Below are 25,590 nucleotides of genomic sequence, written 5' to 3'. Positions count from 1 at the left end.
TTTGACAACATGGATGACTCACTCTTGTTCTGCGTATTATTACTGTCATATTTTTTATATAATATATTTTATATCCTTTGTAATTGCGCTGGACCAAAAAAAGGGTATACTTTTTGTGGTTTTGTCCATCACGTAATTAAAATATCAATGTAATTTGATTGTAATAAAACATGCGCACAAATTACCGCGCTGGTTCTTGATTGCCTTTTATCTCTCTCTTTCGTATTGTATATATATTCGTAAGAGCCTTTATTAGTTTGATAATCTATCAAGTTGTATGTTTCTTCGCCTTTACGCGATTGTATCTAAAAATCGAAACAAGAAGCATCAAATGAATAAACTCTTAAATGGATCGAGAGAAACGTTCGTTCGTTAAATAAGAGGTCAAGCACAATCGCTTATGCGCGTGTGTTTTATGTCTCTTGAAATTATCTCTTTTATTAAATATCATGCGCCGAATGCATTCCGATCATTCGTAGTCTGTGCAAAGAGGCAAATTGACGAGAAGAATTTATATTGCTGCGGAGAAGAAGCGTGTAAAGTAAAGTCGGTGCCATTCACCGACAATCACACTCGTAAATAACACTCGCGTCCGACAGATTAAGATAGAAAAGAGAGGATTCCGAGCACTAGTTTTATCGCTAACGCCCTAAAGTGATACAGCAGTATTATCGTGAGGAACAGTAACGAAAGAGATTACCACAAGACTACAAGTCGCTATAAATAATACAGTTAACATCTACGGACGATGCGACTGCGGCACAATGGGAATTTCCAGGAACAAATCAATCAGCGCGGAAAATCTGGTACGTAATACTCAAAAGAGAGAGCGAAACTTTGATGTAAAAGGAGAACTCCCCTTCCCCCTAAAAAAAAAAAATACATTTATGATTGTTATATTTCTCACAAATAACGTAATTATGTACATACATACATACATACGTGCGAATACGCACAATCGAGAAATTAGAGGAATTCAAATATTTCCGACAGCGATGAATATGACCTTCTGCTTTTAAGCCGTATTTATCGATTACGAAGAACGTGTTTGATATGATTACGCAAGCTAAGAATTATACGCGCGCATACAGCCCTAAATCTGGAATGTGAATGCGAGCCTAGCATATATAGATTTAGATTCCATGTGCAATAGAGAGCGATCAAACATGCGGAACGTTTGCAATCGTCGTTTGCATTATTTCAACATCAACAGTACAACTATCAAACTGATCGTTTGCTCTTCCCAAATCTGATATCAGAGAACGAAATTCAGTTCAAGTACACGCGAACTGTACGAGTTTAACATAACAAGTTCACGCCCACACACGCGGGTTGAAAATTGATAGCATGTATCCTCAAACCTGTGGAACTTTATCCGTGATTTTTATGCTCTTTCTTAAATATTGAAAAAATTAAATTTCCTTTAAATTCATCGTATTAACTAATTTGTATTTGCGTTATGATCGATAGCGCCCTCGTATTATCAAAATCATATTTTTCTTTTTCAGCTGAGATCCAACTTGATAAACGGAGAAGGTACGTTTTGCTTGATACGTTTTGCCATGACATAGATATTATATTAAGAATATTTACTCGTTGATTAATTGCCGTAATATATCGCGAGAGTAATGCGCGTAAAAGAAAGAAAAAATTTCTTTTCGTTAGATACTTATAAATGCCTCCGCTTTTCGTTTCTAAATATGTTCATCATATGTAAATTTTTTAAGCCAATGTTTGAATATTGGTCAACGCTTGGATATAAAAATTTGATAGTTTATTTGGTAATTATTTGAACGTTACATTGTGTGTATTCCTCTTTATTATTATCAACATAAAGCATGTGGTACCATTGGAAAAATGTAAGAACATTGACATCTCCGAAAACCGAATGATGAGATGTAGAAAAAGTAAAAAAGAAATAATGAATAAGTAGTCATTACTTTACATACATACTTTAGAAGTGACACCGTCGCAAATGTACTCCGAAATGGTGCATTCAATATGCGTTAAGATATTTACGATGTCTAATGCACCTTGAGGTGCCGCGTAGCGATTTCGCGGCGATGAAAAAAACATGTGCGCGCTTCTCGTCGCATACCGGTACGTTTGTCCTCGTGATTTCCTAAGATCAAGAGAAATCTGACCGATATTTATTGTTTCTCGCAGAAACGCCTCCGTTACTGATTAGAGCCAATAAACCCAACGGTAAACTCTCGCTGACGTGATCAGATGAGTTCCCTCGAGATTCCACGGGAGTAGAATTTTGACAGGCGACGAGACCGGCAGTGCCTATCGTCTAAGATCGACTCGTCAGTGCGTAATCGAAACAGAAACGAGCACGCCGGTAAACCGCGATTTACACGAAAACAAATTTCTCTTCGGGCAACAATGAGAGATTCTATTATCGATACGCACGTTTTCTTATTTTCTTTCCTTCCTTCGATTTATCGCGCAACGATACTTTTGATTCTGACACTTTCTCTTTAGAATCGGATAAGAAGAAAACGTTTGTTTTTGTTGTAAAAATATATAGGTACGAAGGAAAACTAATTTTAATTTTCTTTATATATATATATACGGTGATAATCAATACAATAAAGAGCTTTCAATGTTAAATAGATTAATTGAAATAAATTGTGTGCTATTATACAGGGTGTTCTCAATTTAAATGGCAAAACTTCAAGAGCGTGTAGGGAACCGAAAAACTAAGACAACAAGTCTTTTAGAGGTTTGCTCACAGGTTTTTGCACCATTTTAGAGAAAATTGCAAAAATTTAATCTCTCATTGTCAGTTGCTCTCTTGTCGAGTCGATTGGCAATGAATAAACTTTCTGCTTAAAGGTTCCTTATATATATATGTAAACACTTGATGTTAACCTTTACGGTGCCAATCAATTCAAGAGAACAATTAAGAGACCGAATCATAGATGCGGTGCACCAAATATCACTAGAACAATGTCTAGCTGCAATTAATGAGGTCAGTGCTAGTACGTAACGCTTGCATTGCTGCAAGAGGGCAACGTTTTGAATAATAGCTGCGTTAAATAGATGATAACATAAATGAAATGTAACTAAATAAGTAAAAAAACGAAAACTTGTTTTGTTTCTTTTTCTGTGATTTTCTTCAAAATGGAGCAAAAACGAGCAAACCTCTAAAGGACTTTCTGTCTTAGCTTTTCGGTCCCCTACACGCTCCTGAAATTTTTCCATTTAAATTGGGGACACCCTCTATAACCAATTAAAGAGCCCACTTATAAAGATATTTTTAATATTCGTGGGTATGTATATATATTCAAAATTACTTGTTGTTTGCAAATGTTTTGCTCCAAAATTATATGAGGAGTGTTAATTTTTCACGCACGCGCATTGATTTATGACAACACGATGATTGAGGAGAATTGGCGACGAACAATGATTCGACGAAATATCTCAATCGATCCTTGCCACTTCATTTCATATAAATATACGTTCATAATTTGACAGCAGATGAATTCAGAGACATACTAAACTCGTACGTTATCATCGACACCAACGTGACCGGATTGCGTTAGTGCAAGAGACTGACAAACAGTGCGCGTATGTTGTTTCCGCGTGATTTGCTCTCTCGCAATATGCGGTGTATGATGATATATTGCTTCAGAGAGAATGGTATAGGCCACGGCGCGATTGTGAATCCTTTTAAATTCGTTATATAGCGCACGTGTGCGCTATGACGGATAGTGAGCCGCGTGTTGCATTATGCGTTCGTTTATCGCCGCGTGCACTTGCGATCCGCGAAACCGCGCGAGCGTTTAATTAATTATCGAATCGATGGTGATTGACGCGCGAGTAAAATCGAGTTCAGTTAATCGGATTTCTCTAATTCTTGACCAATGTCACACCCATTCCCCGCGAAGGATATGCTAGTTATTTCGTGCTGTTTTTATTCAGTAATTATTATAGTGAGTGATATATATATTAATTGCATGTTTGTTATGACAAGTTTGCGACAACCAACGATTATTAAATCGGCGTGACAATGCAAATTCGTAATAATCCTTTAACAGCATCTATGTCCTAAAAAAAAAAGGTATTAATTTTTAATCAAATGCGATCTGTTTTATTTTATAAGAAATTGCCATATGTGTCTTAATTTTTCAATTTTAATCCTGAATATATCTGCATTTTATAACATTTCAAAATTAACGACATACTTTGTTTATTACATTGGGTGGAATTCTGAAAAGGGTCCGGCTCCGATTTCGATGAAACTTTTTGAAAAGCTTCCTTTCAGGTTAAAATAAAAGCCCCTGAAAAGAATTTTAGCGACTCCTATGAGAAAATCATTTTTTAAGAGAAAATGATAAAAAGTATAATAATTGTGATAATTATTTACATTAACAAATATCTTGCCAATGATCTTGACCTTCGTATATGTTGTAAAGGTGAGGTTGCTGATTAATATTTACTTTATTTTATTTTGCGGTCTCGTATAGTTTTTGAAATATTACTATTGTAATATTGCAATAACTAAATCTTAAAAAAACAATATAGAAAAAAAAATAGAATTATCAACACGCGCATAAAAAATTTTTAATTCAGAAAATATATAAAAATATGTGAACTCGTGTTATTCTTCTCTCTCTCTCTCTCTCTCTCTCTCTCTCTCTCTCTCTCTCTCTCTCTCTCTCTCTCTCTCTCTCTCTCTCTCTCTCCTCTCTCCCTCCCTCTATTCCAACAAAATATTCATATTGTCTAAATATTAATAAGAATTCAAAATTTTACTAATCTTTTGAAATTCAGCCAATGTAATAAATTAAAAGTGTGGCATGTATATAAATTGTGTTTTTTTCTCATTCAACGTACACATGTTATGTTTCTTAAAATCATTTTTCTTATTGTCACACAGTGACAATAAGAAAAATTACGTACAATATCTTTATATCTTTATATCAATGTCTGTAGAAAGATATTTGACACTAATTGTCTTGTTTCGCGATCATGATTTACTTATCTCAAAGACCACTTATCTGTTATTGTTAGCGGCGTTTGGCTAAACCCAGTAAGTAATGTAAAGCCTACGATATACCTATGTATTAGGTGATAGACTCGCGTATATTATCTCCATTGAAAATTATCTCCATTGAAAATATTGAATCGCTATATCGGCCAATTGCACGACAGTAAAACTGGATAGTACCGACCAATGGCGCGTGCAAATGCACGTTTAGTTATCAGATCTGCTTAGCCCGTGAAAGTTCAGTTATCCTACCACGAGTAGATAGCACTGCGAATAAACGAATTCCGAGACACTTCAAGATACATTTTCATAATGTCAACAGGTAGCTTATAATTAAAATACTAATAATTGTATTGATGCCGTTGCGATAATAAATGTAATCAATTAACCGCACTATCGAATAAATCGTGAAAACGCAAACGTAATCTAACACTCACACATCTTAGTTCATCTATTTTCAATCGCGTTAAACTTTTTGCATAATCTTTATTAATCCTTAAAAGATTATTGGCTTATTTGAGTTTACGAACTTTAATTTATATTAAAATTTATCCCTTTTTTTGTTTCACGTTTCAACAGCTTTACTCGAAATTTTAAAAAGAATGATAGATTTTTAGTAAAATAAATTTTCTGAAATAATTATATATATTTATTATATATCGAATCTCGTTCATGTTTGTGATTGCAATTCAAATTTTTTTGAAATAATGACTATAAACATTTACCAATATAACTTGTCAAATCAAACAATCCTATCATATCCACTCGATCGCATGTTATCGATTACATAATCAATTTCTTTCGACAATGAAAAACTAATTCCCTCATAATACTCCTTTCGGTTTACATCGAACAAACAAAATTTGCTTATGTTAATCTTAGTCTAATAGAAAGTTTGCAAGCTTGCAAGTTTGATAGATTGCGCTCGCCGTTTACCTAAATACTTTTGGCGATTATGTCGTATGATTAAACCGTCACTTTAATAAAATACGCGTTATTAAGCGTAAAAAGCGCGTGACAAAACATATGCACATGTATATAGACACAGATATATCCTCACTTAATCTGTAATCTGCTAAGTATGTACGTAAAATAAATCATATTTCAATCTTTCTCATATCACAGTTCTACTGTCAGCTGTTTAAATTATTTATATTATTGATAAATTAATTTTTCTGCAAAGTCTGTAACTCTTCATCATAATTTCGAATATTAAATTATAATCAAAGTTTTATGTTTGATTTAAATTCAATGTCTACGTTTCAAACACTATATAAATTATGTCAAAAATTCTTCACATAAATCATTTGACAACGAAAATAACAATGAAAATATTCTGTTTAATCAATTAATTAACTTGCATGTCCAAAACCACGCGAGAAAAGAATTCGATAATTTTTTCACATTCTGAGAATAGTTTCTATAAAATTTTTAATTTCATTCAATTGTTACTCGTTCGTAGAAGAACACTGGAGCGACGATATGTCGACGACTGCTCCAGAATTGACAGTGAGACGGCCGGTCTACCAGCAGGACGAGCTTAATCACTTGTGTAAATACGTGAAGCCCAAGAGAATCCGTAAGTGTCACAATCTACTCGAGCGCAGATAGAGATAGCTTTCCTTTTTTTTTTTCTTTTACCGTTCTCTTGCCTTTTACTTTGACTCGCGTGTATTTTCTCGAGAAATCACTTCTCGATGTGACAATCTGCTTGAAACATTAACCGCTATGTTATTAGTAAAACCGGTTTAAATTGTTAAATCGCGATTGACAGAGAACGCAATAAAATTCTCAAAGAAAAGTCACTGTCTTCTCTAAAAATTAGACAACGTTATATTTTTACAAGAAAAAATTGAAGTATCACAAGTTTGATGAAAATGTTCCGTATAATTGTTGTAAACTACATATATTTTTCAATAATACCTCAATTATATTAAAAAAATATAAAGAAAAATATTTTAAAAGTTTGTTTTATAAGTTACTAACAAATTCCTTCTCTCTGTTTCTACATTATTGAACACTTTGTATGACATATTATAATATGTATATATATATATATATATATATATATAAAATAATTAAAATATTCAATTTTTTAAATTATTATTTAGCTTAATTAATCATAAAAATTTTTGCTTTTTTCAGTTAGCAATGAAATGTCAAGACGATGCAAAAGTATCAAGCCAATTAAATTTTTAAAAAAATCGATACCTCTAATCGACTGGCTTTCTTCGTATGATTGGAAGAACAATATTTTGGGAGATATTATTGCCGGAATTACTGTTGCTGTGATGCATATTCCACAAGGTATGTCGCATTAAATGATTCCAAAACGATAATGTATAATAAATTGGTGAGAGAGCTGGAAGGTTTAGCCTGAAGGGAAAATTAAGTAACCAAACAGTCTTTCAACGCTTATAAGGCTCGTTCCATTATATTTTATTACGAATTTTCAATCGTGAAGTTAATTAATCGTACGGGCTGATAATCGCTGATTGTGCGTTTATAAAGAATAATCGCGTTTCGTGAAACTACAAAAGAAAGTAGATAGTCTCACTACATCATCTCGAGTTTCATCACATTAATGCTACACATACGCGCAATGTAAACAGATGCGATCAAAGCCGCATGCTAATTAATTTGTTTTGCCGTCTTCGTATATTATATTTATGTAAAATATTTAACTCTTTAAATATAGATAGTTTCATATCGAATTCTGTTTCTCGCACTTCTGATTGATTATATTATTAATAAACGAATCGACTATCATAACGGCTCTTCCCATTATCTAAATTCTTCGATCCGGCGATCTGTATATTTCACGCACTATTGTCGATATTATTCTTATAGGTATGGCATATGCTATTCTGGGCAACGTTCCGCCGATTGTTGGTATATACATGGCTTTTTTCCCGGTCTTGGTGTATTTTTTTCTCGGCACATCCAGACACAACTCCATGGGTAGGTTGTTGCAGATTTTATTAAAAAAAAAACTAAAGACCGCAGTATATATAAACAAATATTGTTCGCATTAAAATGATTTAATTCAGAGGCCAACAAATTATTTAAATTAAGGCAAATCTTCGAGTCAATGTTTATTCAGAAATTACGTTTGGCTGCTGCTTAATTCAGAGTGCCCCGTAATTAAGTAGGATTGCCGCTTCTATGTTAATTAAGGTACGTTCGCGCTCGTCTGCATGATGACTGGAAAAGTCGTTACCACATACAGTACCAGTGCAATTTCTGTAAATAGCACGTCAGTCGAGAACGGTACCTTAATTTCCGACATAAGCCATCAATATTCGCCGGTGGAGGTTGCAACCGCAGTCACATTTATGGTCGCCGTTATACAGGTAAATGCGTTTTATATATATTCTAAATTTAATGCTGTTTATATTTTCTACAAAGATTACGATTATCTCTGTTTCTAATTTTTTCTTTGCTACATCTTTCTTTTCGATTATGTCATTTTAAGTTATCTACTTTAAAGTATTTAATCTCAACAAGCGTAGATTAATAATTTTTATATCAAATTTAATTTAATTAAAATAAAAAGATAATAAATAATATTTAAAAAATATTTTTAAAATCCTCCCCCTTTTAAATTTTAGTGAAGAATATATTTCTCTCTCTCTCTCTCTCTCTCTCTCTCTCTCTCTCTCTCTCTCTAATATATTGAAACGCATTGAAATTTTCGCAAGCTCTCGTGTTATATAATATAATACATTATCCGCACTTGCTTGTTTAAAAATTAACTAATTTTTTTTAACAATCCTGCCATTTTTAAATTTTTAATTAAAAATAAGAAACTCAATGTTAATTCAAAATTAATTTAAATTTAAAATTTTTTATCTCTTCAAAGAATCCAATTTAAGAAACTATTTAAAACTTTGTTTTGGTGGGCTCATTTTAATTACTTCATTGCTGGTATATTCATGCACTTCGCTCCCTTGACCTCTCGCGGGCATTACTCAAAATATTTCGTCTAGTTAGGAATGTACGTGCTGCGTTTGGGCATAATCTCGTCTCTCCTCGCGGACAGCCTCGTGAGTGGTTTCACGACTGCAGCGGCGATGCACGTGTTTACATCGCAAATAAGGGATCTCTTCGGGCTGAGCGACCTGCCACGGCGCAGGGGTGCGTTCAAGCTTATTCTCGTGAGTACAATAACAGCTAAGTTTTGTTTGGTAATGCAAACATTAGTCGAATCTTCTCTCTAACTGGGACACGCACACCGCTACTGATACAATACATTCTGCTCTTACGTTTCTCCTTTCTTTTTTTCTTTTGTCTTTCCATCGTCAAACATATAAGGTTTGCACTCGTCAAACATTTAAGCAATCGTGGTGAACGCTTCCTGTATGTAGATATTCCCGTGTAATCAAGTTGTAATTTAAACGCTGAATATTACGTGACACGTATGTGAAAATTAAACGAAACTGCTAAAAGGTTAGCATTTAGAGAGCGGTCGCGATATATAATATCTCATTAACAGAATTAGGAATAAAAATTATTTTTGACAATGCACAAAAACAAAATTCAATAAAGATATAATTATACCAAGGATTTCAAATAATTGTTTTAATAGCGATTGATAATGCAATTGCTATATATATATATATAACGAGAGAATGTTCTATTGTAAAAAAACTGAAATGGCACAAAAGGAAATGTACACTTTTTATTTCGTCAATTGCATTAATATTCTTGAGAAAAAAATCCCAAAGCGTCAAAATATATATTTCTTTTTTACACAGGAGACAAAAGGCTGACTCTTGATTTTGTCTCCTTTGTACGATATGTTCATAAAAGCCTTTATTAGTTTATTTCGACTTAAAAAAAAAAAAATTTTTATTAGAAGATGCATGAGATTTCTACACAAATAATTTTCTGTTATGTATATATTGTATATTTGTATCGCACACCTGTAGAAACGCAAAATAATAGATAACATGTTTTAACGACACTTCTATTTCCGTTTATTCCAAATATATTCATTGTATTTGTTACTTTTTATAAATTTTGTATGATTTCCATTAAGTATCGCGATTTCACCGAAATAAATTTTTGTTTCGGTAAAAAAAAAAATTGATTTAATATAATACGAATGATTAATCTAATTTTATTTACCTAATTTTCTTTATATTAAAATTTTTTGTTACTCTCTTCAAAGTAAAAGACAATAAAATTGTACGAAGTTTCTTAAAAATCTTTTTTCTATAAAATATAGATTTCTTTGTGTACTTTTTTAAATTTATGTTATATAAATTTATGTTCGGCTTATTGATTTTTTTCAGACCTATGCAGACATTTTCAATAGTTTGAACGACGTCAATATAACCGCGGTAATATTATCTTGCATCACTATTTTATCACTTATCTTCAACAACGAAGTTCTTAAGGTTAGTAAGATACATAACTATACTTTGACAGACAAATGTTGAATGTGTTCTTATGTACTAAAAAGATACACACAAATTTTTTTTGCCTTTTAAGAAGAAATAATTTGGATTTCAGCCAAGAGTCTCAAAGTTATGTCCCTTCCCGATTCCTATAGAAATGCTTGCGGTAGTAGTCGGTACTCTGGTATCGATGCAAATGAATCTGGCGGATACTTATAGCGTGATAACTGTTGGCGATATACCGGTGGGGTAAATGTACTTTTTCAATCTTTGAATATTCAAATTGCGGTCTGTTGCAAAAATGTTATCTTTAATATCAAATATAATTTCTCAAACGTTTCATAAATTTTCATCGAAAAGGTATATATTTTTTAGAAAATACATTACGCATAAGCAAGCTGTGAAAGTAATCTGCTAAAATAAACTTCGAATTGTAATAATGTCAAGATTTTTAGATTGCCAGTCCCGTCGATGCCACCGTTATCGCTCATACCTAACATCTTAGTGGACAGTTTCGTGATTACCATGGTCGCTTATACAATATCAATGTCTATGGGATTGATTTTTGCGCAAAAGATGGGTTATGAGATTGATTCCAATCAAGAATTGGTAGCGCAGGTAAGCATTGAAAATGTCGCAATATTTAGTATTTTAGCTTTTTTAGTATATTAAAAATAAATATCAAAATGTATTTTAAAAAAAATTATTTTTATCTCAATTATCATTATCTATTAGATTTTTTTCTTCCACTATATGTATGATAAACGCTGGTGTTGCCCTAATATATTTTTATGTGTGCGAAGAATAAATGAATGAATAAGTATATACAATATATATCTCAAAAAAGCGGAATGTTTGCAGGGACTAGGTAATCTTGTAGGCTCTTTCTTTTCCTGCATGCCTATCACGGCTTCATTATCCAGAACGTTGATTCAGCAAACTGTGGGCGGACACACACAGCTGGCAAGCTTAATATCATGCGCAATCCTGGTCAGCGTATTGCTATGGATCGGTCCATTCTTTCAACCTTTGCCACGCGTAATTATTCCTTTTATCGGTTATTCGATATTTCTAATTTAACTTACACATTTAGAACATGTTAAGAAACATTTAAGAACCAAATAAATTTAACAACAATTATGATATTCGTCGAACATACAGTGTGTTCTAGCGAGCATAATCGTGGTGGCGTTGAAAGGGATGCTGATAAAGGTCACCGAATTCGTGAGATTTTGGAAATTGGACAAGATGGATGCCGGTATTTGGGCCGTCACCTTTGTCATAGTAATTCTTTTTGATGTAGAGTATGGTTTATTGGTCGGCATACTTCTTTGCATCGCGCGATTACTCGTCCTTGCGGTGCGCCCTTATACATGCAAGCTCGCTCTAGCACCCGGTACCGAGCTCTATCTGGATGCCAGGAGATACAAAGGAGTATGGAGAGCTTGTAGTTTAATTTAATTTTTTCCTCGAAATTATTTTATCTCTCTCTCTCTCTCTCTCTCTTTTATGATGGGCATATTCATTCTAATGTAAATTTGTAAAAAAAAAAAAAAAAAAAAAAAAAATAAATTTTATAATTCAGGATCAACTGTTTGAACTTTCAGTTTAACGTTCAAAGAAGATTGTAAAGCCTGTGGAATTATTTAATAATTTAAATCTTTCTACTGCTAAGAACGATTTTACGGTATTCTACGATTTATTAAATTTGATAAATTGTTTTAATATCAAATTAACGAAGATCGATCGGAAAATAAATATTTGAAAAAACAAATGTTTTCAGACCGTAGAAATTCCTGGTATAAAAATCTTCCATTATTCCGGCAGCCTGAACTTTGCATCCAGGCAATATTTTCGCGAGGAAGTATATAAGATTGCGGAGCTAATGCCTCGAAAAGAACTAAACAGACGTCTGAAAGTCTCGTGTTACGGCACCGCGGCAGAGGAAATTAAAAAGGTAAATATATATTCAATTTAAAGAAATTTTGAAAAGCTCGCATTGAAAAAAAAATTAAATTGTTCGACGTATAATTTTATATTCATATGAGATAAATATCTATCTTTGTTGTATTCTGGCTCTGTGCTCGATTCTTAATTTATGCAGCTACGCATTCTCATATTGGACTTCACCGCATTGTCGCACGTCGATCTGGCAGGTGCGAATGCGATGCGAAACATCGTTAATGAATATTCTGACATAGGAGTGTCTGTTTATATAACGGGTTGTTCTGGTAAGTATATTTATAAATCAATCTTTGACATGAAATCCACATTTGTTTGCAAAATTTAGTCAATGTTATTTATCATACATGACATTTTCTATCGTTTCCTCTTCTCAATTCTCTCAATTAATATCGTGATGCAACTTAGATACGAGGAAGGATCGTATTTAGTACAGCATAAAAATTCAAATTCATCGAAATTACATATTAGCTTTGATATTTGGAATTAATTTCTATTAAAAATAAAAATTCGATATTGCGATTGTGCAGGTCCAGTTTATGAAACGATGAAGAAATGCAGCCTGACCGAGCACAACGACAATCATTTTTTCGCCATGTTTCCCACCGTTGCTGACGCGGTGCATTTCGCACATTCTCACAGCGAGGTGCCGATGATACCTGCGTTGAATACCCGAATACAGGATGAGAACTGTATTAGCAGACTATGAGACTCGTAAAACATTTGTAACGCAATAACAAAAAAAAAGAACGAGTAGTCGTTTCCCCTTATTGTTGCGAATATTTATAAGCATTATCACGAAAATTGAAGCACGCGATGCAGCTTATTTAATGTAGATGCTAATATAAGTATTTGACTGCAATATTGACTGTTCAATCGTGCGCGGACAGTTTTATATATTTTTGATGAATCTTGACTAACACTAAATTTCTCGAAAAAAAAAAAAAAAATGTCGCGAATCCTTAAATGTATGACAGCAAATTATTTATGACACAGTAGATGAAAAATAGGTACAAGTTAAACTCGTAACGCCAACAGAATATAATAATAAAATTAAATAAATAAAAGTTATTGATTAATAATAGTTATATAGCGACTCGTTACATTAACAAAATTTCAATTCATAAAACTTTATATGAAAATTTATAAGATAATGCACGAGCAGCTTTTCGTACAAACAAAGATGAAATATCAACGTTTGATGTCTCATCGAAACATTACATATAATTAAATTCATTATCAAGAAATAGAATGTTATATAAGAAGAATTTATAAGATAACGCACGAGCAGCTTTTCGTACAAAGATGAAATGTCAAAGTTTGATGTCTCATCGAAATATCATATACTGTAATTAAATTTATCATCGAGAAATAGAATAATATAAGTTGAAGAGTTCATATAACACGAGTAAACGAGTAAAGTCATTGTTAGTCATTTGCGAATTAATAAATAATATAAATATAAAAAAGTTTTGTAACAGTATTTCTCAATAGCAAAATTAATAATAAAGAAAAATTTTTAAATGATAAAATGCATTAAATAATATTATATATATATATATATATATATATGTGTGTGTGTGTGTGTGAGTGTGTGTCTATATGTACGCTATAAAGAGCATTTTAAAATTTAGCTATTTTTAATCTCTGTCCTGAGCTCGTCCAACAAAACTAATATCTTATGAAATCATGGCGATTCTTTCAACAATAAATGTAGCAACCAATCTTTTTTCGTTGCCTATTATTTCATGGAAAGCAACATCATCGTCGTTATCATTAATTACCGCCTGAATGTACAGTTATATAATATACTTCACGTCAGTGAAAGATAAAAAAAAGGTTACAGTAAAATGCAAAAAATTAAAACTTCTTTAGAAAAATATATCGTGAGAAAATAAAGACGAGAAAAAATTAAAGTTATATCGCGCGAACGAGATGAGATTAAAAGATTGAACCGCGAAAGAGAAGAAGAGTATTTAAGGCAAAGCAGTTTTTAAAAAAAATTAGCTTATACAGCCTTATTATGCTGTTGGATTTTTGGCTACGCGCCATACGGACACGACGAGTAATAACTAGGAATTAATAAAACCAGGACGCAGCCTTCAAGTGAACATAACGAAACATAACTAATTTCGGCGGTAGCGGAAAAGTAACCATTTCTGGGCAAAAAGCCGAAAGTACTTCCGCGAGTTTGCATGCGCTGTCGCCTATGTCAAAATATATTAAACACTCTTGTACATTTATTAACAAAATTTTTATTATTTTCAACTATAAAAAATTAATTTCTTTATATTTTGTTGCATTCGTAAAATTATCTAATCGCAAATTTCAAGAGATTCTAATTAATAAAATAGTGTCCTTAAATTAATCTATTTTACTACGTTAATAGAGAGAGAGAGAGACGGGGAGTTTTTATTATGACTGAAAATTATTATTTGCATTTAGTAAATATAATTCTTTCTTTTTATGAAACAATCTATTTAAGTCTTCTTTGCTCGTTATTAACGATAAGCGATATGATTCCTTGAGGAATGTATCGTTTAAAAGTGATAAAACTGCATAAAAGGTAACATATCTCTGATTTTATTATTATTTAAATATGTTGTAGGAAAGGTTCTAACAATAAGTAATTCCCCATAAGAAATTTGTGGGGTACGGTATTAGTTTAGAAGACATAACGAATTAAAGTTTCATAATTTTAATGCTTTTTCTATTATAAAATAAGGAAAAATAAAGTTTAAGTACACGTTGTATTTATTGTAGAGCAGACGAAAAAGTGTTTGTTTACATTTACGGGATAGGTACATAGTCATAGATATTTTGTTAATAATGTGTTTCACTTATTTCTCGCAGTTCGTCAACAGCTTTCAACATGCTGACTACATGAATTTCTGAGTCATGTCTTCAAAAATATTATTTATTCAATACGCGAATGGCGGAGGGGCGGAGCCCCTCCCCTTGCACCCACATCCTGATAAATTTTTTTTTTCCCAACCCGACTTTACTTTTGAAACTAAAAATGGGTTGGATTAGGTTATATTGATCTTCCGGAAGTGATGCCCCTCCGTAGGGGGAGAGGGGGGAGGAACCCATTGTGTCCACGCATACTTTACAACGCGAAGCGAGGTTCACTCCACAATTGTTATGTGGATGGAAAAGTGTGTCTGCGTGGACGCAGTGGGTCCCCCCCTCCCCCTACGGGGGGAGGACTCCATTTCCGGAAGATATAACCCAAATCTATTTTTGATTTAAAATTAAAATTTACCATTAACTTATTCTTACCTTTAACAAGATTTAGAAATTCGTATAGTCGCACGTTGAAAGCTTTTAACGAACTGCGAGAAATAGATAAAACACATTATTGACAAAGTATCCACGAGTCCCCATACTTATCCCGTAAATGTAAACAAACACTTTTTCCACGTCTGTTCCATGTCTGCTCTACAACGTAAACAAACTTCATTTTTCCTTATTTTATAATAGAAAAAACATTAAAACTATTAAACTTTAATTCGTTATATATCCTAAATTAATACCGTACCCCACAAATTTCTTGCGGGGAATTACTTAGAACCTCCCCTACGACATGTTTAAGTGATAATAAAATGGGTGTTGTGTTATCTTTTATGCAGTTTTAAAAATAAGCAAAAGAAGCTTAAAAGTAGCAAAAGAACGAGTTTTCAAACTTGGTTCTCTGGTGGTTTGTATAATTAAAAATACAATAGAGCTTCTCAACTATATGTAAAATATTATATTTCACAATTTGATAAACACAAACGTATATAGCAAATTGTGGTAACATAAGCTGTGATAAAAATTAAAAGTGCGGTATAAATTTAATGAATAGAGATTTAAGATAATTTGTGTATATTCAAAATGTTAGTCATGTTTCTATAATAATAAATATACTTATAAAATTTTTAATTATCAATCTAATATTTTTTAATAATATAGATTTTATCGTAAGGTTCTTTATTATTTTCATTTCGCATTTTTCTAGTGTAATCTACCCCATTCAAGCCTATATTCAAAATTTCTTAGTTTTTTAACATCTGTTTAAATAATCCTACAATTTTGAGAAACTTTTAATTATTATTCTGTAATAATTATTCGTTTTCATGAACTTTATGATGGTGCCATATATTCAAAAGTTAAAAAATTTTTGTCAAAATATTTTTAATTAAAAAATCTTTAAAAATTTAAATACAGAATTGTCAACTTGCTTGTAAAAATAAATATATGCAAGATACATTTTGAAACATTTAGTTCAAGTTCTTAGATAATATAATCTAAAATGGATACCAATAGATATTTAAAAAAAAAAAAAAAAAAAAAAAAAAAAATTACAAAATTACTAATTTTAATAATTTTATACATCGACAGCCGTGTTCGGTTTTCGCAAGAATTTCGTAAATCACGCCAAAATGCGTTTACTCAAATAACTTAAATGGAAGTTTGTTTACTTGGCATCATACTCGTGTACAATCATACGATTATAATGAGCAGCACAATAGTTGAGCGCTCAAATTGTAATATTAACACAAATTCCAAAAGTATCAAAGTTATAATATACAAATGCTTTTATATACAGCTAACAAAGTTATATATATTCAAGATTATATTAAAGATAAACGATCAAATCTCTGAGATAAATTAAATTTTGCGATAAAAACTTGATATTTACTTAATTTGATATAATTTGTTAGATAATTTCAAAAATCATATAAAAAATCAGGAAGAATTTTTATCATACAAAAAAGAGATTCAGTATAGTTAAATTGGCCAAGTTGGCCAAAATATTATTGGAAATAATTAATAAAACTTTTAGAAGAAAAATATCTTCCATTTCTCTATAAAAAATTGAGTCATAATCGCAGAGAGATAATATTAAATACTTCACAAACTGAATAGCTAATTCCAAAAATCTGAGAATCAAAAGCGAGAATACGCCGAGTTCTCCTATCTTGTAATTACATGTGCGACGTGACAATCGTTATTTTCGCGCGTATTAAACGCATTTCCCTTGCGGATTCGTTACGGATGCAGCACGTGCGCGAAAGAAGTCGCGTCAGAGATACACGACGCATCGTTATCGGATAGCGGCATTGAACGCCGCGACAACGAGGGAATCTCTATGAGGTTCTTTACTTCTAACGTAATAAAAACGTATACCAAACGTAGAAATTTGGCGGCGTTCTTTTTTTCTTTTCGACATAGCACACTCGTACGCTAATCGGCGTTGATTATTCGTACTGCCGAGATTTTGATAGCGGGTGCTTTCGAAAGTCGTGTGTCTTGCTGTCACTTAAATCAAAAGATACGGACCTCGTGCCAAGTCACGCGCCGCGAACAGCGAGATTAATCGTGTATCCGTCTATTTTGTCCGTATATTCTGTCTACCGAGCCGAGTGCTAATAAAATTTGCACGTGAAAATGACTCATTAAATCTGCGATAATTAATACTGTTGCAGTTTGGTTACTAGAGGAGAAAAAAAAACAGAACGCTGCACAAATGATATGCATTATACATATATTACAATTATATAAATATTTAATTTTCCGCGATTATTTGCACACCGTCTAATCAAACATTTTAATTATTCTAATAATGCACATATATAAATTTACACGTGCGCAATAGCATGGAATAAATTTTCAACACGTATATTTTTTAATAAGAAGATAATAGATTTTGACATCTCTTGATTCGACAAGAACAGTTTTATTAAACTACAATTATGATTAATAAAGAAACAATAATTTGTCAAACAAATATAAATAGTTAATCGACTCACCGACCGTTGCGCTACTGTAATATTACTATTGAACTGCCATAGTATTGTTGCTACATTGTCATTGTGATTCGTCGTTGCATTGCCGCTGTAAATATCGTTGCCAAAGTATTGCTGCTGATTGCCATTCCGCTACCGTTACATTTCTGCTGCTACTTTGCTATTTGTTCCTAAATATTAAATTAAAACATATTTAATATCATATATTAAAATGGAAATTTTGCTAAATATTTTCTATAATAATTTAAGGAATCAAATTAAGATTTGTATTCGTTTTTAATGAAATATATGCTCATTTAATTGCAGCTAATATTTATTCTGGGATATTAAATTTCTCGGTAATTTTATTCATACATAATACTTGGAACTATAGTCGCGCGAAATTAATTTCAGCTATATACCATATTTACGCATAATATAACAATTGCTCGATACTTTTTTCGACACTCCTGATATACATTTTTATGCATTGCTCGATACTTTTCTCCGCACCACTACTATTATATAGTTATTTACAAGCAATATTTATTTGCAGTAATTTAAAGTCATAACTCGAATTTGCCGAGACAAATGATATTTTTAAGACCGTAGTATCTCTTTGTGTTTTCTTTCAAGAAAGCATTTTTTATCTTTAATTATTAATAAACACGTTGAATTTTATTAGACAATTGATTTATTAAATAAACATTTTTAGACAATTGATTTATCACTTTTAATAGAGTATATAATAGATGAGACAAAGAGAGAGAAAGAAAATGTGTGTGTAACATATCTGTTATATTTGCAGAGTTGGGAAGTAACGACGTTACTTGTAACGTCGTTACCGTTACAGTTACTTTTTTTCGGTAACGATCGTTACTTTTTTCTGTTTGTAACGGTAACGTGTTACTTTTTACAAAAAGATAACGGTAACGGTAACGCGTTACTTTTACAAAGTAACGTTCCCAACCTGGAATATTTGTATATATAATACGAATAAGAATTGAAAATAGTCAAGATAATAATAACAATAAGCGAAATTATTACGAAGGATATGGTATATATATCGAGAAGAAACTGTTTCAAAGAACATGATACGTACCTTGCGTGAGAGATTCTGAGAAACGAGCTCGGCCATATTGGTCGAAGAATACTGTGACGCGAATATAGCTAATAACTTGTTCAACAATAACTATCACGGCATTAAATTACGGCGATCGACTCCGAGATCCGTTTCTTCGACACTTACGAAGCTCGATCACGATTATATCCGCGAATGCCCCCGATATCGATAATTGATCGCGCCTCTAATACATCGTAAAGCACACAAATCGGTAATCGTCTATTTCCGATTCCAAATTCCACTGCAACACTACTATGCATTCAACATTAACGAGACTGTATGTACCATCTGCAAATCAAATACGGTTGACGCGAATTATTCAAACGCTAATTCCTATTGTCGAATTGCCTTAAATGTACTAAGGACGCACTAACGCACTCTATCGTCTTTTTTAGTTTTTGGTACCAGAGTTTTTTAGTACCAACCAAATAAAGAAAACTGAATGAGGGCGCATTAAGTGTAGCCAATCGAATTCGCTATAGCGATATATTAGCCTTTCAGTAAAAAACGCAGATATGACGTCACGCGCGATCGGTTAGTGAATAAAAAACAAAAATAATTAATCGCATGACACACAGTGTCTATTATTTTCTTGCATCCTTTGTTATTAATTTTTAACAAACATATAAAATTTTCTTTAGATAATTGATTCCCTAGATAATTAAATATTTATAATGATCTATCATTTTTAATAATATAATTGATTATTCGAGAGAGAAATAGAAAGAGAAAGAACATGTGTGTTTGTGTGTGTGTTTTTGTTGGTAATATGTGTGTATATCATAAAACTGAAAATCGAAAAGTTCGAACTAATCATCGCGATGACAGTCGAGATAATACTAATAATAAGTGAAATTGTCAGGAAAAATGCCGTATACAATGCAAAGAATGCAATGCATGCGAGAGAGAGAGAGAGAGAGAGAGAGAGAGAGAGAGAGAGAGAGAGAGAGAGAGAGAGAAAAAGAATTCTCGCTTGTATCATGTTATGAAAATTCTTTTTACCTTATTCACGCATTCTATCGAAAGTGGTAAATCAATTATCTAATAAATATCGCAACGTTTTTATCGATAGATAATGACGAAATTATTTTATATTTCCTATATATTATACATATATTTTTCAAACTTTTACTTTAATATGGATTTATACATACGTTTTTTTAACACGTAACGCCGTTGGCCGTAGACTCGTGTTATGTCAATAGACCGCGCACTTCTATTAAAGGCATTAATATAAAAGAATAATAGAGAATCTTGCCCGATAGGGAAAAAAATAGACAAGAAACTATGACTCTCTATCTCTTACTATCTTCTTGTTCAATGGGAGCGCGCGATTTATCTGTACAAATCTATGATCCAATCGAATTCACTAGCCAATGCATATTAGCCAGTGTATTCAATAGAAACTAGCGCTCGGATTATTTTGCAACAACGCCCTAATGGAATCGGAAGTGGATCGTTGTGTGATTTCCGCGTTCATCTATGCTATATTCACAGTGATTGATTATGGCGTCGGGACGCTAGTGCAGATATAATCGCGATCGAGCATCGTGAGCAATCGTGAGTGTCGAAGGAACGGAAACAATTAATCGCTGTGATTAATTATAATACAGTATGATATTATCGTTTTGTTATTTCCAAGTTATCGCGAGTAAATATCACTTGCAAATGACTATGATGTAGTGCCGAATCGAATACCGGGCGTTCAATAATGGACATGCGATTGGAATTTTGAAAATTAATATTTTTTCAAGCGAGTGCCTTGTGAAACCCGGATGAATTCGTCGTCGACAGAGCAAGGAACTGGCAGGATGGCAGCGAAGGCGTAACAATCGGTGAGTGAATTCATTTCACATACTTATTATGTGTATTTGTATAAAAAGGACCTACTTTTTTTAAATGGCGCAAAATTCAAAATTTAAATGACGCCTATTTACGTGTCAAAGATTAACAGAGATATAATTAATTCTCTGCTTAAAAACTTTGTAGAGGATAAAAAATATATAATAAACAAAGCGAATAAATTTGATCTATATGATTTAAAGCTCATAACTCATATATCAGGATGATTCAACGCATATTGTATGAGAAATAGAATAAAAAACAGAGACTCTGTGTATCGATAAATATCCGTAAAAATTTTATTAAGCGATTCTGCACATAGCTGCACGCGCAATATATCGATGTATTACATCTCTAAACGCATTGAAGTTTGCGCGACACGCGCACGAACATAAAAGAGAGCGCGCATTACGCATTTAAACGAGTGTAGAGATCTATTTGAAGTCGGCTTTAAAATTTGCGCCGCATCTGGCAGCTGGCACGTGTGCGGGAAGCCGACTTTCGCGTCTGCGCGCTCGATAACGTGCACGATTGGTACGATACGCGACACGCGACACGCGTGTTGTATGTTGTATGTACGCGTCCGTGAAAATCGAAAGAACCGAGCGTCGAGCGTCTCCTTATCGTTGTATGTGTACGTGTCAGTTTCTCGCCGCCACGTTCTTATATTCACAATGAACGCGTGGGTGCAGTACTTTAAATCCATCCCAACGCATATGGTAAGTAGCAAAATGTTTATATTAAATGATTATATTAAATAATTAATATAAAATATTCTATCCTCCATGATTAGTCCAAGATAACGTTAATTCATTACGCGAAGTTAGGTTAGGTTAGGTTATCGAGTCCCGTATGTTAACGTAATTGTAAATTTTGATAGACTCTGTACAATAATTTGCATTGTAAATAAGTATATTTGTCGGCATTACTTTAATATTTATATTTAAATTTTTACGCGAATCCATATTCTTCGAATATCTTTAGTGAAACTTTGTATTATGTTTATGTATCCCATTATTTGTTTCAGGATTATGATGGCCAAGCCAGAGCAGAAAAATTGTCGCGAGTTATAATAACGTTATTTGGTGTAAGATACAATAAAAAAAAAAAAAATGCAAATAACATATAAATGTTGATAATTTTAATACATGAACTTTGTATTGCCTTGTTTACAGGTGGTTGGCTTAATCTGGGGTTATGTTATTCAACAGTTCTCACAGACAATTTATATTTTGGGTGCTGGTTTTGTTATGGCGGCATTAATCACTGTACCTCCGTGGCCTATGTATCGCCGCAAACCATTGGAATGGCAAAAGTCGCAGTCTGAAGTTACCACTAAACTCAAAAAGAAGAAGTAATCGCAGAATATTTATGTGATATTTTAAGCAAAGTTTAATATAACCAAGCATTGTGCAATCTTGTTTACAATAATGTAAATTTGGTTGCTGAAAATGGAGATCTATACGTACCACTAAGCATTTGTCGTTATGCAATTATGAGATATAAAGATATTTTAATGCACGAATGCGAGTGTATATCGGAACAAGTGTGAGAGACTTTACATTTTTTTGGTAAGATTTCTTTTTAGATGTCTTTTTATGTATATTAAAGTAAAATTTGGACATTTATTGTGTATATTAGAACTTTATTTAAATATTATTATTATAATTAAAATATAGAAGAAATAAATTCTTATAATTAATTTAATATAATTTAAAATAAAAAGAGAAAAGCGATATATATGATACATAAAAAGGAAATAAAATTGATAGATACTTTTAAATTTAATGATTCACAAATTCAAAAAAATTATCAATCCTCTCAAATGATCTATTTAATCACATATTACTTCATTTATACGTAGAATATTCTTGTAGTAATTACTTTCCTATATAATATAAATATAAAAAATATATATAAGCTTAGATATATAAACAAATAATTACCGAAGCGATATTATATCGCTTCGACTTCGCTTTATGAGCGGTTACATAAAAAGGGAATGAAAAAGAGAAGTGTAATCGTTATATCTACAACAATTTCGCAGCGGCGTTTCCCTTCCGCAACGGAACCGCCTCTTATATAATCGTACACCAGAAAACGTAATACAGTATAACATAGCAGCAACTCTGATCCGACATCGCCTTTCCGGCTCGAAAATTGTCGGTCAATTAAAACGTTCTTCGCGATTACGGCATACCGTCGTCCCGATCGGAGACCCGTTGGACCTGCTCCAACATTTGACTTTCATCGATCACGCCATCCATTTTCTCCAATTACGAACTGATCAGATCATCATTTCCATCAGAATCGCGCCAATTGACTTTCACGCAGTTCGATCAGAGATGCTAATTATTAAGATGCTCGATGTAAAAGATTACATTTAGACCTATAATCGCGTAAGCTAACATTTAAATAACAGCATATGAAGGCTACTTCCTTTTTCTTTTTTATTAAAAAAAAAAAAAAAAAAAATTGCAAATTATATTTTGTATACTTTCGAATTTAACTGAAGAAAAATGATAGAGAAATATATTCAAGTAATAAAATTAAATAATGTATTATACGTATCATATAATACGATATCTCATATGTATTTACATAAAAATAAATAAATAATAATAATAATAATAATAATTTATTGAATTATATACTTTTCCTCAAAGTGTATTAAAGGCATTATTTACCATAAACAACAAGATATGCAACTCACACATTAACGACCTTATATGGCGATGAGGTAAAAGTCATTCGGCAGGAAGCAGGTTTACGGAATATCTTATATAATCGAAATACCGGATACTAGCGAATTCGATGGGAATATGGTCTCTCCTGAATCACTTTTTATTTCGATCTCTTCTTTTTCACTTTTTTTTTCGATTGTGCTTCTACCTGCCCTATAATATATATTAATGCAAGGTTGTAATATGGTATATGTGTGTGTGAAAGAGTTACGAAACGCTTTCTCCCTGTATGATGGATATTTTAAGTATGCAACTTGCACTACTTCCTATGTAACGCCGATAGTCCCATCGATTCGCGATCGGAAAAAGAGGGGGAAGAGGAAGAGATAATTATAATATTATTAAGCGTGCAATGTATGACAGGGTCTCGATCATTACCTTGGTCTTAACACTGAGACTCGTTCGTTTAGGAAACTTTATAATTGGCCTGAAAATAGGAAAAACCATGGCAAGGTCAGTTAAAAACCTATACGTAACTGATATCTATCGCAAGGAGAATCGAAGACTTCAGAACGAGTCGTGTTTACTATTGTATTTACTTGTTTCGAGATATTTCAATTTATAATTCTTTTTTTTTTCTTATATAATCTCTGAAATCTATTTCGATAAATGTATTAAAATACGTATTCGATATATAAATTTGTTACGCGCGCGGAAAGAAATTATTCTTACGAGGAAATAAATCCGATGCAATATGCAATTATGTGTGTGTAACCCATCGTTTACGCACGCATTAGATAAATAAAAATATTCATCATTCGTATTTGTGCAAACTTTCGCTCGTCTAACATCGTATCGCATTAACGATTGGACGCAATCAAGTAGATAGTAGAAGATGAAACGATTTTTTTCGAAATTGCGGACATGTATTTAATCGCACGTTATGTCATTCGTGACAAATAACGAATTTGCATTTCACATAGAACTCTGACCTCTTATATGAGAATCAATCGAAACTCAAATTTCTCTCTGAAACCATCAGAAGTTATTTCAGCGTAGCAGCAGCAGCATATATGCGCTACGAATGAAATTAGTATAATTTATGAAGATCTGAAAACTTTCATATGAATTTAAAGAAAAGTTTTGCATTGTTGAATATATATATATATATATATATATATATATATATATATATATATATATATATAAAGAACTTTCGTTTAAAGAACTAATCGATTACTTTCCGTATTAATTAAGCATTAATGAAAAGTGCAATACATCAACGAAAATATTCTGCACAGATTAATTCGCTTCGGTTCGCATGCTGTAATGTAAATTTGCTACAATTTTTTTACAATGTAATGTCGGTATAAGTACTTCAGTATAATCTACAAATTTATGTTTTCAGGTCTCTGTGCGCACTCTCACTTATTTTTTCACTCTCGCGGAAGCATTTCTCTCCCGCGTACGCGCGAATGTATTTTTATTATATCATAACAAAACCACGAAATTGTAGTATTGTATATTATTTATACAGACAAAAAAAATATAATGCCAAATATATTGTAATAGATTATTTATAACGTATTAATGCAAAACCGAATAATATCTTCTTTCCAATCTACACTGTGCAGCATATTGCGATAAATAATAAATCTTTTACATATTCAAAAAGAGATAATTCTGCAATGTATCTATCAAAATCACCGGATAAACAATTTTGTTAGTCGGTTACATCACGACGAAAGTTACACGATTATCCCGCAGAGAGATTCCCAAATTCTTTCGATATATTTTCCGAATCATC

General features: G+C 32.3%; 2 protein-coding genes and 1 long non-coding RNA gene across 7 annotated transcripts in view; 2 read left to right on the top strand and 1 right to left on the bottom strand.

The window, feature by feature from the left end:
- LOC138936021 (uncharacterized) overlaps positions 1–19,555 on the bottom strand; it is a 48,271-nt gene extending 28,716 nt beyond the window's left edge. For both annotated transcript variants that reach the window (XR_011447323.1, XR_011447322.1), the window contains exons 1-2: positions 19,237–19,555; positions 18,159–18,325 (exon numbers count right to left, since the gene is read on the bottom strand). This is a non-coding gene — a long non-coding RNA (uncharacterized lncRNA). The remainder of the gene's footprint in view (positions 1–18,158; positions 18,326–19,236) is intronic.
- Positions 491–13,843, top strand: LOC138936049 (prestin). 4 transcript variants are annotated; one of them, XM_070301095.1, is made up of 15 exons: positions 491–806; positions 1,509–1,536; positions 6,465–6,578; positions 7,145–7,306; positions 7,850–7,960; positions 8,177–8,352; positions 8,989–9,156; positions 10,297–10,401; positions 10,517–10,650; positions 10,857–11,019; positions 11,263–11,439; positions 11,563–11,835; positions 12,185–12,358; positions 12,506–12,632; positions 12,894–13,843. In XM_070301095.1, exons 1-15 carry the CDS (start codon positions 765–767, stop codon positions 13,070–13,072), a joined length of 2,133 nt encoding a protein of 710 aa, XP_070157196.1. In that variant the 5' UTR covers positions 491–764; the 3' UTR covers positions 13,073–13,843. The 4 variants fall into 4 exon arrangements, with proteins under 4 accessions (XP_070157196.1, XP_070157195.1, XP_070157198.1 ...); XM_070301094.1 differs by having other exon boundaries at positions 6,462–6,578; XM_070301097.1 differs by lacking the exons at positions 491–806; positions 1,509–1,536 and adding an exon at positions 3,731–4,069 and having other exon boundaries at positions 6,462–6,578.
- Positions 19,556–21,668: 2,113 nt separating the features above from the next.
- Spase12 (Signal peptidase complex subunit Spase12) lies at positions 21,669–23,656 on the top strand. Its single transcript, XM_070301183.1, has 3 exons — positions 21,669–21,818; positions 22,127–22,186; positions 22,275–23,656. Exons 1-3 carry the CDS (start codon positions 21,774–21,776, stop codon positions 22,455–22,457), a joined length of 288 nt encoding a protein of 95 aa, XP_070157284.1. The 5' UTR covers positions 21,669–21,773; the 3' UTR covers positions 22,458–23,656.
- Positions 23,657–25,590: the final 1,934 nt, after the last annotated feature.

The sequence above is a fragment of the Polyergus mexicanus genome, unplaced genomic scaffold (assembly GCF_030449975.1).
Source record: "Polyergus mexicanus isolate NDT 795.1 unplaced genomic scaffold, iyPolMexi1.0 SCAF_9, whole genome shotgun sequence".
Lineage (NCBI taxonomy): Eukaryota > Metazoa > Arthropoda > Insecta > Hymenoptera > Formicidae > Polyergus > Polyergus mexicanus.
Note: the sequence above shows the minus strand (reverse complement) of the source record. Positions and strands in the feature narration are given on the sequence as shown.